Source organism: Rhinopithecus roxellana, chromosome 4 (genome assembly GCF_007565055.1).
Source record: "Rhinopithecus roxellana isolate Shanxi Qingling chromosome 4, ASM756505v1, whole genome shotgun sequence".
NCBI classification, from domain to species: Eukaryota; Metazoa; Chordata; class Mammalia; order Primates; family Cercopithecidae; genus Rhinopithecus; species Rhinopithecus roxellana.
Window position 1 is genome coordinate 118740729 of NC_044552.1, and position 16645 is coordinate 118757373.

At 46.1% G+C, this 16645-nt stretch overlaps 1 protein-coding gene across 1 annotated transcript; it reads left to right on the forward strand.

The window, feature by feature from the left end:
• Nucleotides 1-592: 592 nt before the first annotated feature.
• On the forward strand, nucleotides 593-2779 carry OLIG3 (oligodendrocyte transcription factor 3). Its single transcript, XM_030928201.1, has 2 exons — nucleotides 593-655; nucleotides 851-2779. Exon 2 carries the CDS (start codon nucleotides 867-869, stop codon nucleotides 1638-1640), a length of 774 nt encoding a protein of 257 aa, XP_030784061.1. The 5' UTR covers nucleotides 593-655; nucleotides 851-866; the 3' UTR covers nucleotides 1641-2779.
• The last annotated feature ends 13866 nt before the right edge of the window (nucleotides 2780-16645 follow it).

Sequence of the window (16645 nt, forward strand, 5' to 3'; positions counted from 1 at the left end):
TCTAATGAAAAAAAAATCTTGAGACAGAGAACGTCGGCATGCAGTCTTCCCACCACCCCCAGGCCCCGCTGACAGCACCTGCCCTCCGACAGCACCTCTGTCCCTCAAACCTTTCCAACGGGACCTATTTTTGCGCATATTTCTCTAAACTTGGGAGCAGCTAGGAAAGGAAGGAGAGCGAATGTTTCAATTCCTCTCTCCAAACCCAGAGGAACCTCCACCAACCGCCTGGCCACGTTCTCTTCCCTTCCTTCCGTTCCCGATGTGTGATTTGGTTAGAGAAATTGGGAAAGGGGGTGGGGTGGAAGAAAGTTTAAAAAAAAAATCAGGAAGGCGTGAGCTGGAGCGGTAAGTGTGTCAATCAGAGGGTTTTGTGCCTGGGGGCTCCTAGCGGTTCGAAGCAGAGGTGTCCCAGGGCGGCCCTGCAATGAATATGAATAGGAATCCTTGCTAAATGGGACAGCAAAGCGCACCGCCCTGAATGATGGCACGTCATCCTAACCAGACCAGGATAGATAGGAGGGTTTCTTTTGTCTCTTTTCTCCGCCGCAGCTCTATAAAAGCCCCTCTTTTTCAGCGTGAGGTTAGTTCAAGCATACACCAACTAGCTGTCCAGGAAGCAGCCTAACCAGAGTGGGGCGTGGGAGGGAGAGAGGTGGGGAAAAGCAGCATCTCAGCTTTTCTTCTTACGTCTTGCTGCTGAGAAGTGGGTTCCTGGGCTGTGCAGATTTTTTTTTTTTTTTTTTTTTTAATTCAGGATTTTCTTTAATTTCCCGCCTAAAGCCTCCCCAAGGTAGGGCCGCATCCCCTCCAATAAAATGAATTCTGATTCGAGCTCTGTCTCTAGCAGAGCTTCATCTCCGGACATGGACGAGATGTACCTGAGGGACCACCACCACCGCCACCACCACCACCACCAGGAGAGCCGTCTCAACTCGGTCTCGTCCACGCAGGGCGATATGATGCAGAAGATGTCCGGGGAAAGCCTCTCGCGGGCTGGCGCCAAGGCCGCGGGAGAAAGCAGCAAGTACAAAATCAAGAAGCAGCTGTCGGAGCAGGACCTACAGCAGTTGCGGCTGAAGATCAACGGACGCGAACGCAAGCGGATGCACGACCTGAACCTCGCCATGGACGGGCTGCGCGAAGTCATGCCCTACGCACACGGGCCCTCGGTGCGCAAGCTCTCCAAGATCGCCACCCTCCTGCTTGCCAGAAACTACATTCTCATGCTCACCAGCTCCCTGGAGGAGATGAAGAGGCTGGTTGGCGAGATCTATGGGGGCCACCACTCGGCCTTTCACTGCGGGACCGTGGGCCACTCGGCCGGCCACCCCGCGCACGCGGCCAACACCGTGCACCCTGTGCACCCCATCCTGGGCGGCGCGCTCTCATCCGGCAACGCCTCGTCACCGCTGTCCGCCGCCTCACTTCCCGCCATCGGCACCATCCGGCCTCCCCACTCGCTGCTCAAGGCACCCTCCACGCCGCCCGCGCTGCAGCTGGGCAGCGGCTTCCAGCACTGGGCTGGTCTGCCTTGCCCCTGCACCATCTGCCAGATGCCGCCGCCTCCGCACCTGTCCGCTCTCTCCACAGCCAACATGGCCCGGCTGTCGGCCGAGTCCAAGGACTTGCTCAAGTGAGCAGCGGGCGGGCCCGGCTGCCGAGGAGAAGGGAAAGCAGCGGGAGGGGCCGCGGTGCCGGGCCGGGAGGGAAGAGGAAAGCTGCGAGCTTGGCCCACGGGAGGGCAGGCGCCGGGGCCCGCAGCCTCCCACGCTGTCTGAGAGATCTCAGACTCCACTTGACCCCGGGAGGGAAAGGACCAAAATCAAACTGCAATTTCCAGGTGGTAGCAAAGGGGGACTCGAACCGGACGTCGTGTGTTTTGCATGCATGCTTCTTTTCCCCATGCCGCGCCAGTATTTCTCACTGCCATACGCTCTTGTCAAAACTGCATTTGTTGTATAAAGATGGGATCGGTGTAGTTAAAAACTTGCGAAGGGACTTTTGAGTCGGCTTCCTCTGACTCTGTGTTCTCGCTTAGGAAAAAGACGGCCATCCCTTTTGTGCAAAACAAATGTAAATATTTTCTTGAGATTGATGCTATTATGATTGTCTCTGTCCTCGCCATAGTTTTTCTAGAGACAATGGAGAGAGAGAGAGAGAGAGAGAGAGATCAAGACCCAAGTTTTGAATCTCAACTCCAGTCCAGGGCATGACACCTCCTATGTGGGTTTTCCTTTGGACGCAGTGTAGGTCAAAAGAATGCATGCACGCTTCTAAATGAATCTTGTCTAAACATGTTGTGCAGGCCGTGGTGCCGTTTTCCTTGTAACAAGGATTTATTAGTGAATTATCCCAAGTACTCCATATATCTGTCTGTGGTCGTATGAAATGAAAAAAGGGGCAGAGTGCAAAGACCCACACTCACGCACACACGCTTCTTCTCCCATATGCACCCCTTCAAACTTTATTCGGAACCTTCCTCTGCTGTTCTGGGGCGGCCATTGTAAAAGCTTGGGCTCCCTTTAGTAGCTTGCCCCACCCACTCCCCCTCGCTCAGTTATTCTGCATGCGGGGTTGGCTCTCTCTATTACCAGCTTTGAAAACTTATCCTGGTTTTGGGAGGGTTGCCGTTTTTATTTTCCTGAACATTTGCTTGAAATATTTTGTTAGGGCCTCAAAGACGATACCTGTCTTTATTTTTTATATATTCTTGATAACTATGATATATTTATTAATAACCAGTGTTTCTGGATGAGATTTCAAATAAAAAAGAACCTTTAAATCGTGACTTTGCCTTTGCCTAAAATCTTAGCAGATGGGGGTAGTGGTATTGGAAACATGTGGACCAGGTAAGCTGTAACTGGGTGTGGGTGAGGGATTTGGATGGTGGGCAGATGTGAAGGTTTTCCCTGATTATGCACAAGTAAACAGGATGGGTAAATTGGTGCTAATTTTTGGAACTAAATGTCCTTCAAGCAGGGCATTGCCCACATTCATAGTCTTATGCTATTTGAGCTCCTTATTTCTCTGCAGTAATCGGACCCTCATAAACTCAAGAACTGAATTTTAAAAAGTAATCTAGAAACTTAAAGTGGCAGGAAATGAGAGGTGGAGTGTCACTATGAAGACTGTGTTGGCAACAAACAAGGATGAAGCACTTTAAATTGAATTCTTTTCACTTTAAATTGAACTTGTGTTTTTCCCCCCATGTTAAACTCTAGTATACATTTTAAAAGTCAACAAAGAGTGGTCCTAGAAAATAATAAAATACTCACCCTGCTTGCCTGCCCCCTCGGAAGCATGGCCTGCAGAGAAAGGGAAGGCTTCTCTGCTTTGTAAGGTGAGCTCCGAGTGAGTCAAACCATGGCCCAAGTCTCAGCAACCTGCAGATTTATAGCAAGAATCCTCCCTTCTTTCTTCCCTTAGAAGATCGCTGGTCTGGTTAGCCATATATATTGGGCATCTTCTACATAAAAGTCAGCCAAAACAGGAGTCATTTTAATAAACTACTTTTCTTTTCACCTCCGACCATAACACTTTTAAATGGTTTATATAAGCAGGAGTAATCCAGCAAGAAAGTTTTGTGTATTTGTTAAAAGAGAACAATAAATCGAGCTGTAGTGAGGATAGCCCCAACAACACAGGCCTCCATTTCCCTCTGAGGAAAACAGAACTCTGAAATGCAACACCCCAGAATTTGCTTCTGAATAAGTTGTAACATCCCCTGGATGCTGGTTGAAGCCCAAGCTCCTCTCCAATGGGGGGAGGCCCATGGTCTGTTTCCAGAATCCAGCAAGGAGAGCAAGTCTGAGAAGCATTTGCATTTGCCCTGTCTTTCCTGGGTCCCCGATGTCTGCCCAGTACTGCCTTTGCCAGGGAGAGCATCTCTGTGGGTTTCTCTTCTATCCAAATTGTGTCCCTCCATCCCTTTTTACCTTCTCATCGCTACCCCACTCTCAGCCCCGAGAAAGACCTAAGTTAGGGTCTACAGTGGAGGGTGCTTGTTTCCACTGGTTTTAGGCAGACAAATGGGGGAATAATCATCCGTTTCCCAAGGGTGATTCATTTCTCTGGGTGAGGAAAGAACCTATTGAAGATTTATTTGAAACCAACACAAGGCAGCCCTCCAGCCTTTCCCCAGAGTTTATTATTTAGAAAGGGGAGGGGAGGGAGAAGTTTCATCAATCAGGAAAACGACTTTCTCCTTAGCCGCGTTCTTTTGAGTCCTGTTTCCAAAGTCTTAGTTCTTTTGAGTCCTGTTTCCAAAGGCCTGGTTCTGGGGAAAGACTCAGGTGCTTACGGTTGGCCTAGTGGTGGGCCTCATGCCTTCTCTAAAGCTGAGGCTTAAATTGGGTTATGTAAAGGAATAAAGCCACACTCTTTACACTAGGACAGTAGTGGATTTTGTGATTGTCCTGCTGAGATAGAAAATCCTTGAGTTACAGCAGTGGTCAGTTTAAAGAGCTGTGACGTCCACTCACAAAAGCTAAAAGGAAGCTTGAGCACAGGGAACTCTATTGCAAAATTTGCAACTAAAATGGAAAATAGACACCACTTCCAACATTGAGAAGATCTCTTAAGTGAGCAGAGCTCTTTTCTGGGTTACAAAAATTCTTTTGGCTTCAAGACCAGAAGAGAGGATTTCTTTAAGAACAGGACAGGAACCCAGTGAAGAAGGTGATTTGGGAGCCAGGTCATCTGAGGTTTCTGGATTTATTGGGAAGAAACAATCTCCATTCACCCTCCAGGAAGGCCCTTCCCTTGATGCCTAGGCGGGTCTGCTGGGCGTGTGAGTTTGCAGGACGACTTTTACTGTCATTGCGCTTCCCTTTAAATACTCGAATTATCGACTCCAGAAACAAGATTTCATGACCGCAAAGGTGAAAATGGGTTTTGGCCGGATTTTTTTTCGTCGTAAATTTTCCACTTTCTCGAAATTTCGCAAGTTTACTTTTTCATTCAATCTGGAAACACCACGACGATCCTTTTATTCCAGATTAAACACCGCCTTACGTTTAAAAGGATGGCGAAATCCTCCTGGGCGGAGACACTTTGAGAAGCCCACACTGGAAACCTCTCGGCGCTTTCCCAGGCGATGATCTAATTTAGAGGGCGGAAGAAAGTGACCCTTAGAAAGGGAAAATGACAATGACACCTGCGTCGGCTGGGCACACCAGATCTTTGTTTCTGGGGCCGCTGAGGCTGACAGCCCGCAAACCGGCAAGGAGAAGCGGCCTGAGCTGGCCAAGCCCAGGGTTTCCTCGCTCCAGCAGTAGGGGGCCTTGTGTCCCCTCGAACTTCTTTCTTTCCCCAGCTGCTAGGTCAACCAAGGTTTTGTGCCTCCACTGACGCATTCAGCAGAAACTGCCAATGCCTCCTCCCTCCGGGAGGACGCTGGAACCCCCTCTGTCCCACGAGCACCTCGCTCAGACACCAACATTTAACTTCGCGCTTCAGTACCTTCCAGAGACTCCGGGGCCCTCTGTTCCCCTTTTCCCACCCGCCACTGGAGAGCGGGAGTGACTGCTAAGGGTGGGCTCCCAACTCCCCTCACCCAGACTAGAAATCTCCGAGACCTCTCTGTGATGCTTGCTCCCCCTCTGTGATGAAGATCCCCCTCGCGGCTCGGCCTCAGCCCGGGGAGGGGGGCTTTTCTGGGACTGACCTGCCCCAGGGAGTCCGTCTCTGGTTTGCAGGGGCCTCCCCTGGGCAACTCTCCCGAGCAGCCCCTCCGCGCCCGCAGGCCCGAGGCCACCCCAGGACCACCCCTCCTCGCACCGCTCTAGGCCGAAGCCGAGAAGGGGGAGCTGTGAAGAGAGGACACCGGGGCCAGGCGCCCTCCCGGCCGTGCGGCATCTGGGCCTGTCCTCCCAAATGCGGCCCCGCGGAGTCCAGGCTCCTCAGGTGTAGGAAGGAAGTGAGTGGAGGAGCAGCCGCCCGAGGGCTGGGAAGTGTCTTGGGAAAGAACTAGGCCAAGGGAGGGGCCGTGCGGGAAGGAGGTGGCCTGCATCTTCAGCTTGCCTCTAGGAAAACTTGCGAGACTTCCCGCCCCTGCAGAGAGTTGGGAGCGCCCTTCCCTCCCCGCCCCTGCAGACAGTTGGGGCCTCTCATGTACCCAGTGCCCGTTTAAGGGGCCCACAGAAATCAAACTGCGAAGGCTCGGGCGGTCGAGCGTGCGTTTTCAGTGAAACCTTCCCTGGGACTGCGGTCGCGGGGCTGCGAGGGGGCGGGAGAGAATGGGGGTGCATTGGGCGCCAAGGGAGTCCGCCAGCAGCCGGAGTCCACGCTCGCGATGGCCCCGGAGCCCCTGGGAGCGATCTCCGCCGAGCCGCGGGGTGCGCGACCCCTCCCGCCCTCCTGCATCCAGCTGCGGAGAGCGGAGAGCCGGAAGCCCAGACTCCAGCTCCGCGACGGGCTAGGGGTCCTCGGGTTGCCGATGGGTCCGGTGGCAAGCGTCAGTCTCCGCGCCCTGACCCCGAACTGTCTCGGGGTCCCCGCAGGACACAGTCAGATAAGCTGGGGCGCAGATGACAAAAGGATGTGTTGGGGGGCAGATTCCACCGAGGCCCATCATCGGCTGCGCCAACACCTGCAAAGTGCCTCCAAATACCTAAGCGTTTATGGAAACTGGGAGGGAAAACAAAAACGGTAACAACAAACAAATTCAAAGTCTGGCTGAGAGCGGAGGGCGCTCTTTCCTCTCCGGTCCCAGCGCCCCCACACGCAGCGCGGGGCTGACACTCTCAGGAGTTTGTTAACTTTGCTAACGAGAGGCCGGGTTAGGATGGCGCCGGGGGTCCGGGGGCGGCGCCTTCCCCAGCTGCGCCTCTTCCCTGGGGACCTCACAGACGACCCCGGCGCCTCGCTCTCCCTGGCCAAACCGGATCACAGCCCCTGGAAGGGAGTCGTTGCTTCTAATGCAAGCCGTTGCTTCTAATGCAAGCCCCTGGACTGCACGTGGCTCCCTAATCAAAGTACGGATATTTGTCCTCGCAGCCAGGCACCGGCAAAAGGAATTTAACTCGCCTCGGTAGTGGGTCCCTCGAGGGGTTGGTCCTGGACCTGCTAGGGCCAAGACCCCAGGGAGCCAGGAGGGAGGGGTGCACAGACCTGGGAGTTCAATGACGGGCCTTGATATTACTGCTGTGTCCTGGGATTTGAGTGGAAGCAGAGTGGTCGGGTTTCTCGCACCCCAGGAGGAGAGGGGCAAAGAGGGGGCAGCGCCTAAGGGTCTGTGAGGCAGCGTCTGATAGCTGCCCTCGAAAGTTTTGGATTGGTCGGGCGCGGTGGCTCATGCCTGTAATCCCAGCACTCTGGGAGGCCGAGGCGGGTGGATCATGAGGTCAGGAGTTCGAGACCAGCCTGGCCAAGATGGTGAAACTCCGTCTCTAATAAAAAAATACAAAAATTAGCCGGGCTCGGTGGTGGGTGTCTGTAATCCCAGCTACTCGGGAGGCTGAGGCAGGAGAATCGCTTGAATCCGGGAGACAGAGTCTGCAGTGAGCCGAGATCACTCCACTGCACTCTAGCCTGGGCGACAGAGCGAGACTCCGTCTCAAAAAAAAAAAAAAAAAAAAAAGGAAAAGAAAAGAAAAAGAAAGTTTTGGGGTTCTGTCCGGCCCTGACTTGAGTAAGACCCCTCTTTTCCTCGTGGTCTGCAACGGACATCTCCGAAAGTGCAGGAGCCAGGGCCTGATTCTGGGGGTTGCCACAGTTTACACACAAGCATCCCTCACCTCCATGCTTGGAAAATTGGGGAAGCCGGATACTGAGGGGGGCCCCCTCAGTGCGTGCTGCGGGACTGTGGTGCCAAGAACGCACTTTTGCCTCAGCAAGGTCCTTAATTCCACTGGGGAACATAGAGGGTGGCGCGGGCGCATTTTATGGCGACTCCTTTCTCCTCCTGGTTATTCAGTCCCCCCACCATCCCGCCTCCCTTCCGTCTACCCCGGGAAAGGACAAGGAAATTCACACCATCGTTTGAAACCAAATGTAAACATATGGCGCTCTAGTGCACTCCCAGAAACGCAAGCCTTATCATTACTTCCTTTGGAGTTTCTCTCAATCTTCCCCCACTTCAGCAAGAACATTTTCTGAATGCTTCCGATGTGCCAGGTGCTGGGAGCGGCAACAGAGGGAAAAAAAAAAAAAAGTAAAACAGCAAGAGAAATAAGGCATTCACATGCATAAGAAATAGCTCCTGTCGTCTGTGCCCTCAGAGCCTAGTGGGAAAACATCGGTCACCTAAGTCACCTAAGTCCGAGGGTAAAAATTCCACTGGCCTCACAAAACACAAGTGCTGCAAACACGTCCTTCCAGACGCTTTTTCAGATGCTAGAAAACTCACTGCCCATTCTCTCCACTGGAGAGGACAGGAGCAGATGCTTTTGATTAATATGGAAATAAAAAGAAGCAATGGTGGCAGTACTTCGTTTCGTGGCAGTTGTTTAGAGATTTATTGACACAGAGATAAACTTCAGTCTGGGGCATCTCGTATTTCATGTCCCCATTAGTTATTAGCAAATGAGCAAATCGTTTTTCTTTTAACTGTTTTTTAAAGAAAAAAATAAAAGATTGGGAGTTGGTGGAGATATTTTTTAATGGGATTACTGTCATTATCCTCCTGTCTCTGTAGCTCCCCCAGCTACAGAAATTTGCCTCTGGACTACAGAGTTCACCAGGCTGTGGTTCTAAACATAAAACAATCCTGTAATTTCCTTCAAGAACAAAAGTTTTCAAAGAAACGACCTGCACAGTATCCCCCTTCAATAAAGCAGAAGTGACTTAATGGTCTGTTAATTACTCCATCCCTGCAGGGGGGAGGGAAGCTTCCCAATGGATCGCTACAAACCCTCTGTTGACTGAAGCTGTGGTCTGTCCCCAAATGTACAGCTGGGGCCGGGCCATTGAAAACCCAGACAAAACAAAATCCCTGATAAATAATCCCACCTAGAACACAAAGATTCAGCACTCAATTGTTAGATCTGTGCTGGATCCTCAGAGAAGACCGGAGGGAGCTCCTTTGGGGCTTCCGGTAATCTTTAAAGCTTGAGGCCAGGGGTTCTTGCACAAAAGTTAAAAAAAGAGCTTGTTTGACTTCTCTGTCCCCTTATCCTTCTGTGTTGAATTTCTTTCTCTTTAATTTGAGGCTTTGGCTATAATTTTTTAATCCAATCTTCTTTTGTATTAATTAGTTTGTTCCATCATGTAATAAATTTTTGGTTTGGTTATTCTCCAGTTATTTCTCTATTAATAATTTTAATCTAAGAAGACAGGATTTGAGTGTCATAAGAAAGAACAAAGAAGAATAAACATATAGAAGGCAGGTTTGGATTGTGAGTCTCTGTGTCTTTTCACATCTGTAAGGTAAAAACTGCAAGTTGTAATTAAATATATTTCTAAAATAGAACAGTTAACCAGCTATATTGGAGCCCAAGCAAAACTAGCAGTCATTCAGTTAACTTTGCATCAGAGATGGTTAACTGGAAAAATTGAATCTTCAAAGCATCTCTTTAAGAAAAAAAAAGAAAAAAATATATATATATGTATGTGTATATATATATATATATATATATATATATATATATATATACATGTCCCATACTAATTAAAAAGATAATAGTTTCAATTTGGTATCCGTTTGGTCATTGTGGGTCCATTTAAACAAAACATTGCAGAGAGGTGAAATCTACCATCTATAGAGATGAGTATTATTAAAGTGATCAAGATGTGGATATTAACTGTTTTGGAAATTAGTTGTTTGCTTGAACTAGGTAATAGGAAGAGTCTATGGAGCCACACATCCACTGTCACTTCTTAAGGAAGTGATGCTGAAGGGTCAAGCACTGGTTAAAGCCATCCTTTGCCTTTCTTGACACAGCTGACTGGACCAGATAGTGGTATATGAGCTAGTCAATATAAGGTACAGACATGAGGGAGGCCAGTTCAAAGGCAATTGGCATTAAATGATGCTTCATGAAGAATGGTGGCACTTTTCTCTCACTGGGAAAATATAAAAATCTAGTGAATCGAAAGGGACTCATCATTTAAACTAAGTTTGACCCTAGTCAATGCTCGACTTTTGTTCTGGTTTTCTGTACAGCTAACTGTTCATTCCAGTCATGTGAAAAATGCGATCCAGACGGACAGACAGACATTGTGATCTGTGTAACGCAAATAGAGTTGCCCTTTTTGATACTAAAGGCTATTGTTGCAAATCTATGCAATGATGTTCTCAAAATCCGACTTCCCTACAGTGCTATACAGACACAAACATGAAAAATTAGAAGCCATTCCCTCTTGCTAAATAGTCCATGGAGGAAATAGAAGCAGAGGAAGCAATTTGTTTCCCATTTTTACTAAATTAGATTGTTAATAAATCAGAGTGAATTAAGTACAGTTTTAGAAATTCTACTGTCTGACCAGGTAAAGGTGGGTTAGTTTCTTTCTTTCTCCTTTGCAGAGAATAATGTGCTCAGTATCAATGTCTCTTCCCAAAGAGCATTTTGATATAGACATTTTTTTCATTTTTTACCCTTAGGTACTTGGTTCTCCAGCATTTCCTTCAACCTGTGGAGTGTTTGCCAGGCTCTTAATTGAAACATGTGATCTCTTCAGGGCCAGAGAGTATATTGACTTGACTAGTAACTTTACTTTTTTTTTTTTTCTATTTTTATTTTAGTTTCAGATGGTACATGTGCAGCCTTGTTGCATGGGTAAATTGCATGTTGCTGAGCTTTGGTGTACGAATGATCTTGTCACCCAGGTAGTGAGCATAGTACTTAATAGGTAGCTTTTTAACCCTCACCCCACTCCCACCCTCCTCTCACTGGTAATCCCCAATGTCTAATATTCCCATCTTTATTTGACTAGTAACTTTTTATCATTATTGCTATTGGCAGGTTTTTAAGTAGAAAATACTAACAAACATTTAGTGTACTTTTCACAGTAAATCCTAGATCTCAATACAAGAAATTACATTAAAAATGGAGAGACCTAATAATTTTTTAGAAACTATTTTATGTAAACCTCAGCCTAATGCTAATTTGGCCCTGAAGTGGCTGGTGCTGACAGTGCTGGAATAGCTGGAGGAAGGGGTAGAAGAGATCAGCAGGACAGTGTTAACTTTTCTAAATTTTGGTTCCTATGAACTCTCACAGCAGAGAACCTAGACTGCATCTAAGAGTACAGTGAGAGGTGAGATATTTTTCTTATAATTATTTACTTCGCCATTATAGATTATTTTCTTTTTCTAGAATTAACTTCCTTTGAAATTTTATAGAAAGGTTGCTCATCTAAAATATATACCATTATGGTATACAAGGATGTTTTAGTTTGTTGACTCTAGAATATTCAAAGAAACATTCCATGTTGCCCTACACTTTAGGCTTGAAAGAAAGAGGTCAGAAGTAAACAATGGCAAGGCAGAATCTGCAGGGCAGGGTTGAAAAGGATTAAGTGGGGCAGGTAAGGCAACGAACATGGTGGCCACTTTTTAAAAACGGAAAACATTTCTGGTGGTAACATGGCATCAAGAATTACTCTTATTGGTTTATTCCTCACCTATATAGGCTTTAGGTCATTATGATAGTACTTAGAAAAAGGACCATGCCTACATACTTCCAAGAGATGAAAGATTTATGGGAGATTTTCTCTTTCTCCTTGTTCTTCCTCCTCAATTTTCCTTTCTTCCTCTCTTCCTCTATCTTGCTTCTCAATTATCTAGTCATCTTTTGGCCATCTTCTCTACCTCTCTGCTTCCAGCCTTTATTTTCATTCCATGTGATCATGCCCTTCTATTTGCACACTTCCACTGGCTACTTCATTGCTTTCAGGAAACATAGGGTTTACATTCTCCTGGCCTTCTTGCCACGTCCTTGCACACGCAATCTGCCTGCTCTTCCAACTAGTTTTGGTTTCTAGGAAGCTCCCAACCCTCTTTTCATATCTTCATTTCCAGCCTGTATTGTTACAAAAAAACGAGCTACGCAGAAGTGTGTTCCAGAACCAAAGCCATTCAGAGGTGCTTTAACTTTCAAAAGCAGCATTGTCATAAGAGTGCTTTCCTAGGTGATAGGGGTATTGTGGTAGAGGCTATTTATGCTTTACCAGTTTGTGTCAACTTAAGGAACGTATTTATATAGATAGCCATAGAAAACACAAAGTGTTTAATATGTGCCAGTCATGGTTTTAAACACTTGACACATATTAGCTCATTTAATTCTCACTGCAAGCCTGATAAGTTGGTATCATTATTATTCTCATTTTTTCAGATGAAGAAACTGAGGCACAGAAAGTTAAGTAACTTCCCCAGGCCATACAGTTGGTATGACTGGACCGGTGGTTATCATGTTCTCTGGCCTAACAGCATCAATATCATTTGAGACCTTGTTAGAAATACAGATTCTGAGATTTTACCTTACTTGCAGGTTCAAAAGACGACTGCTATAGTTTCACAGATGCTGACAGAAGACATGAGACTCCTGGGTCAGAAATAAAGGACTTGATTTCTCATGGCACAGAACGTATCATGAGCTTCATGTTCACACTCTTCTTGTCCCTTAATTCCCAGGAAGGCAATGCAGAGGGAGATGCTGCACATGCAGTGGATTGAGTTACATTTGAGAAAGCTTGAGCTTAGAAAACCCCAAGCTTTATAATGGGCTTCCAACAAATCTGCCCAACTTTTGCTTTGGAATGAGACATTATCTTTATTATCCCATGTAGCAAACAAACATGCCTTCTAATCCAGAGGGAGACACTGTCTGCATCTTCTAAGGCTATTTTCTATACAAACACCTATGAGTAGACAGTCCAGAATGAAACTTGTCAGTGTCGCTGATCACAATATGCACAGAAATGCAAGAGACCTTTGGGAGGTTGTCTCCTGACAGAGGGCTAAGATAAGTGCATTCATCTCAGTGTTTGGCACACTGTCATCATCATTTAGGACAAGGCCACTGTCTTGTCCCATTGCCCTCTCCCCCACAGACATGCTTCAAATATGTTTAATATATATCCTTGAATATGTATGAAATGTAGGAACCTTTATAAAATCAGCAGTGTTGTTTTGTGTATGTACCATTTTCTTTTTTTCTTTCTTTCTTTCTTTCTTTCTTTCTTTCTTTCTTTCTTTCTTTTTTTTTTTTTTTTTTTTTTTTTTTTTTTGAGATGGAGTCTCACTCTCTCACCCAGGCTGGAGTGCAATGGCGCAATTTCGGCTCACTGCAACCTCTGTCCTGGGTGTAAGCCATTCTCCTACCTCAGCCTCCTGAGTAGCTGGGACTACAGGTGCCGCCACCATGCCTGGCTAATTTTTTGTATTTTTAGTAGAGACGGGGTTTCACTACATTGGCCAGGCTGGTCTCAAACTCTTGACCTCGTGATCTGCCCACCTCGGCCTTCCAAAGTGCTGGGATTACAGGCATGAGCCACTCCGCCTGGCATGTGTGTATCTATTTTTAATTTATACATGAGTTTTGCTATAGCCCTTTTTCTGTTTAATACTTTTTTTTCCACTCAGCATTATGTTTTAAGATCCATCCACTTTGCCATTCGTTAATCTTGTTCCTAACTCTTGACTTCTACTGAATGCTTCATACTGTGTGTCCATCACATTTCATTTACTATTTCCATAGGGATTAAACTTACCTTCCCTCTAGCATCCTGTAATGATAACACTGCAATGAACATCTTTATATATATATGCCTCCTCTTGTATCTGCCCAAGTTGCTCGTTTTTCTATCAGGTCACCCATCTTTATCTGTTGTTTTTTTCTCAGGAGTTTATTGTATAGTTCATATATTGAAAGTTTTAGATGTAACAACTGTTTTCTCCCAGCCTAATATCTGTACACCAATTTTCCCAACTATTGACTGCTACACAATATGTCACTTCCCTATTAATTTATGATGGCATCTTTATCCTATATCAAGTTCCTGTATTCATGGGTCATTTCTGAACTCTCTGTTCTGTATCACTGGTATATTAATCTATTTCTATGCCCCTATCAGCATATTTTATTGCTATGCCTTAGTATTATATCTTAATATCTGGTAAAGTGGGTCCAAGGAGGATACATCTTTACTTTTTAAAAATATGATTATATTTGTCTTCTAAGTGAATACATTCTAAGTTAACTAGAATAATTTTTTTAAATTGCATACTAATATTATTATAAGATTTTATTTTTCTTCTTCTTTTTTTTTGAAACGGAATCTTGCTGTGTCGTCCAGGCTGGAGTGCAGTGTCAAGATCTCGGCTCACGGCAAGCTCTGCCTCCCGGGTTCACGCCATTCTCCTGCCTCAGCCTCCTAAGTAGCTGGGACTATAGGCGCCGCCACCACACCCGGCTAATTTTTTGTATTTTTAGTAGAGATGGGGTTTCACCATGTTAGCCAGGATGGTCTCGATCTCCTGACCGCGTGATAGATGGCGTCTTGCTCTCTCATCCAGGTTGGAGTGCAGTGGCGCAATCTTGGCTCACCGCAGCGTCCACCTCCCAAGTTCAAGCAATTCTCCTGCTTCAGCCTTCTAAGTAGCTGAGATTACACGTGCCTGCCATCATGACTGGCTAATTTTTATATTTTTAGTAGAGACAGGGTTTCACCATTTTAGCCAGGCTGGTCTCAAACTCCTGACCTCAAGCAATTCACCCACCTTAGCCTCCCAAAGTGTCAGAATTACAGGTGTGAGCCACTGTGCCCGGCCTATTACAAATTTTCATCACCTTTCTCTTAGGTGGTAGAGTGTTCGTAGAAGAAGAGATACATGTATATGCAGGCCTCTTGGAGTTGCTATAATATTATTTTATCACTCTATTTCTTCAACCTTGAAGTTATTAACCATGAGTGGGAATTCCCATGCTTTCTGACTCCTGACTTGAAGCAATTTAGTGCTTCATTACTCTGGGCTTAGAAGCAAGTTACCCCCAATCATAATGCCCCAGAGATAGTGCTCATCATTACATTCTGTATTATATATTCTATAACATATATTACATTATATATTCTACAACATTGCATACCTACTGTTTAGAGTCTTAAACAATAGGTAGTAGGAAATTTCTTCAAGAAGCTTTCTGATCATCCTGAAAGAACATTTTGCAGATGGATTCAAATTTAAATGGAAGCCTTTCTGGCATCAGTACACTCTTCCAAACCTTCAGGCCTGTGCACATGCCATGCCCATGATGGAAAGTGTTTGTTCCCACCCCATGCCTCTCCCTTGCCCAGCCTATTCTTAGTCAGACTTCACTTCCCAGCTTACTCTCACTTCACTGGGAGGCCTGGGCCAGTGGCAGTTTCCCATCCTGTGTGTTCCCCTAGAATGATGTGCTTCCCCTCACAGCACTCACCACCTGGACCAATTTACGTGCTGCCCCTCTCCCACTGGAATGTAAATCCCTTAGAGCAGGACCAAGGTGGTAGAGTCTGGAACATGATAGGTGCATAAAGAGTATTTTGCAAATCAATGAATGAGAAGTGCTCTAGAGAAGAGTCAAACTCTGGATGGGTGGTTGCATAAGATGACCTGTAGTTAGCCTTCCAACTATGAGATTTCATAATCATGTAATACAAAAATCACAAAGTCTGTATACATTTATTTCTGTTTTTTTTTTTTTTTTTTTTTTTTTTTTAAATCCATAGCTACATTGAATAGGGACTTTTTACCACATATGACTCTAGACACTTTTTGGAGTGGAAAGTAACTTTGTAACTTAATCACATCATTAAGAGGAGTCACCTTATTATCCTGAATGCTCTATTTCCATGTGTTATGTTGTTTGAGAGTAGCTGCCATTAATGAGAAACACCCATTGTTATATCATTGGTTTCTTGCAATAGTTTGGCAAGATAGCATAAGTAGGTCCCTTCCATAGGTCATGAGGGTGAGGAGTAGGGAGGTTAAGTAACTTGGAAAGGATGTACAGCCAGTAAATGGTAGAGCTGAATTTGAACCCCGTGCTGTCTCACTCCAAATTTGTTGTTCCTAACAGATGTCCTAAATCTTCATGAATAGCCTTTTAATCTTTTTCCTTGACTTCTCCTTCTCCTTTCTCTAGCTGGCCATGTCCTGTTGCTGGTCACTTTCATAATGTTGTCCATCCTTCCCTGGCAGTGTCCACTGCCTCCATGGTGAGCTCTTGTTTCCAGAGGGTCATCAGATGTCCTAACAATTTTTTTCCTACAGTTGTTCATCCATTTGATGAACCTTGCCCTGCTCTGAGCACTGCATTAGATCCTGAGGGTGCAGTTGGGAATGAGGAAGACGTGATGTCAACACTCATAAAGCTAAGGTCCCACGGAGGGAAATAACCAAGCAAATGGCAAAGCAGTGTACTAAACTCTATGATGGAGGTTACAACATCAGCATCCATGGGTATTTAACTCTGTCTAGAGGGATTTCAGTGGAGCCATTAGTCAGGTGAGGAAGCAGGGGACCAGATAACAATACAGAAAAAGGCCAGAGGCAGAGAGAGCAGAGGGGATTCAAAAGGTGATTTAGTGCAATGGGAGTGTAGAATTCTCATGTGTGAGTGGAGTTCGAGTGGAGCAAAGCAAGATATGGTGATGCACTGGTTAGCCAGTTGCCAAGAGGCATTGCAATCCATTCACTTACCTTTTTCAACATATATTTATT

Excerpts from the sequence above, each read along its gene's own strand:
- OLIG3 (XM_030928201.1), top strand. The coding sequence starts at position 867 with ATGGACGAGATGTACCTGAGGGACCACCACCACCGCCACCACCACCAC.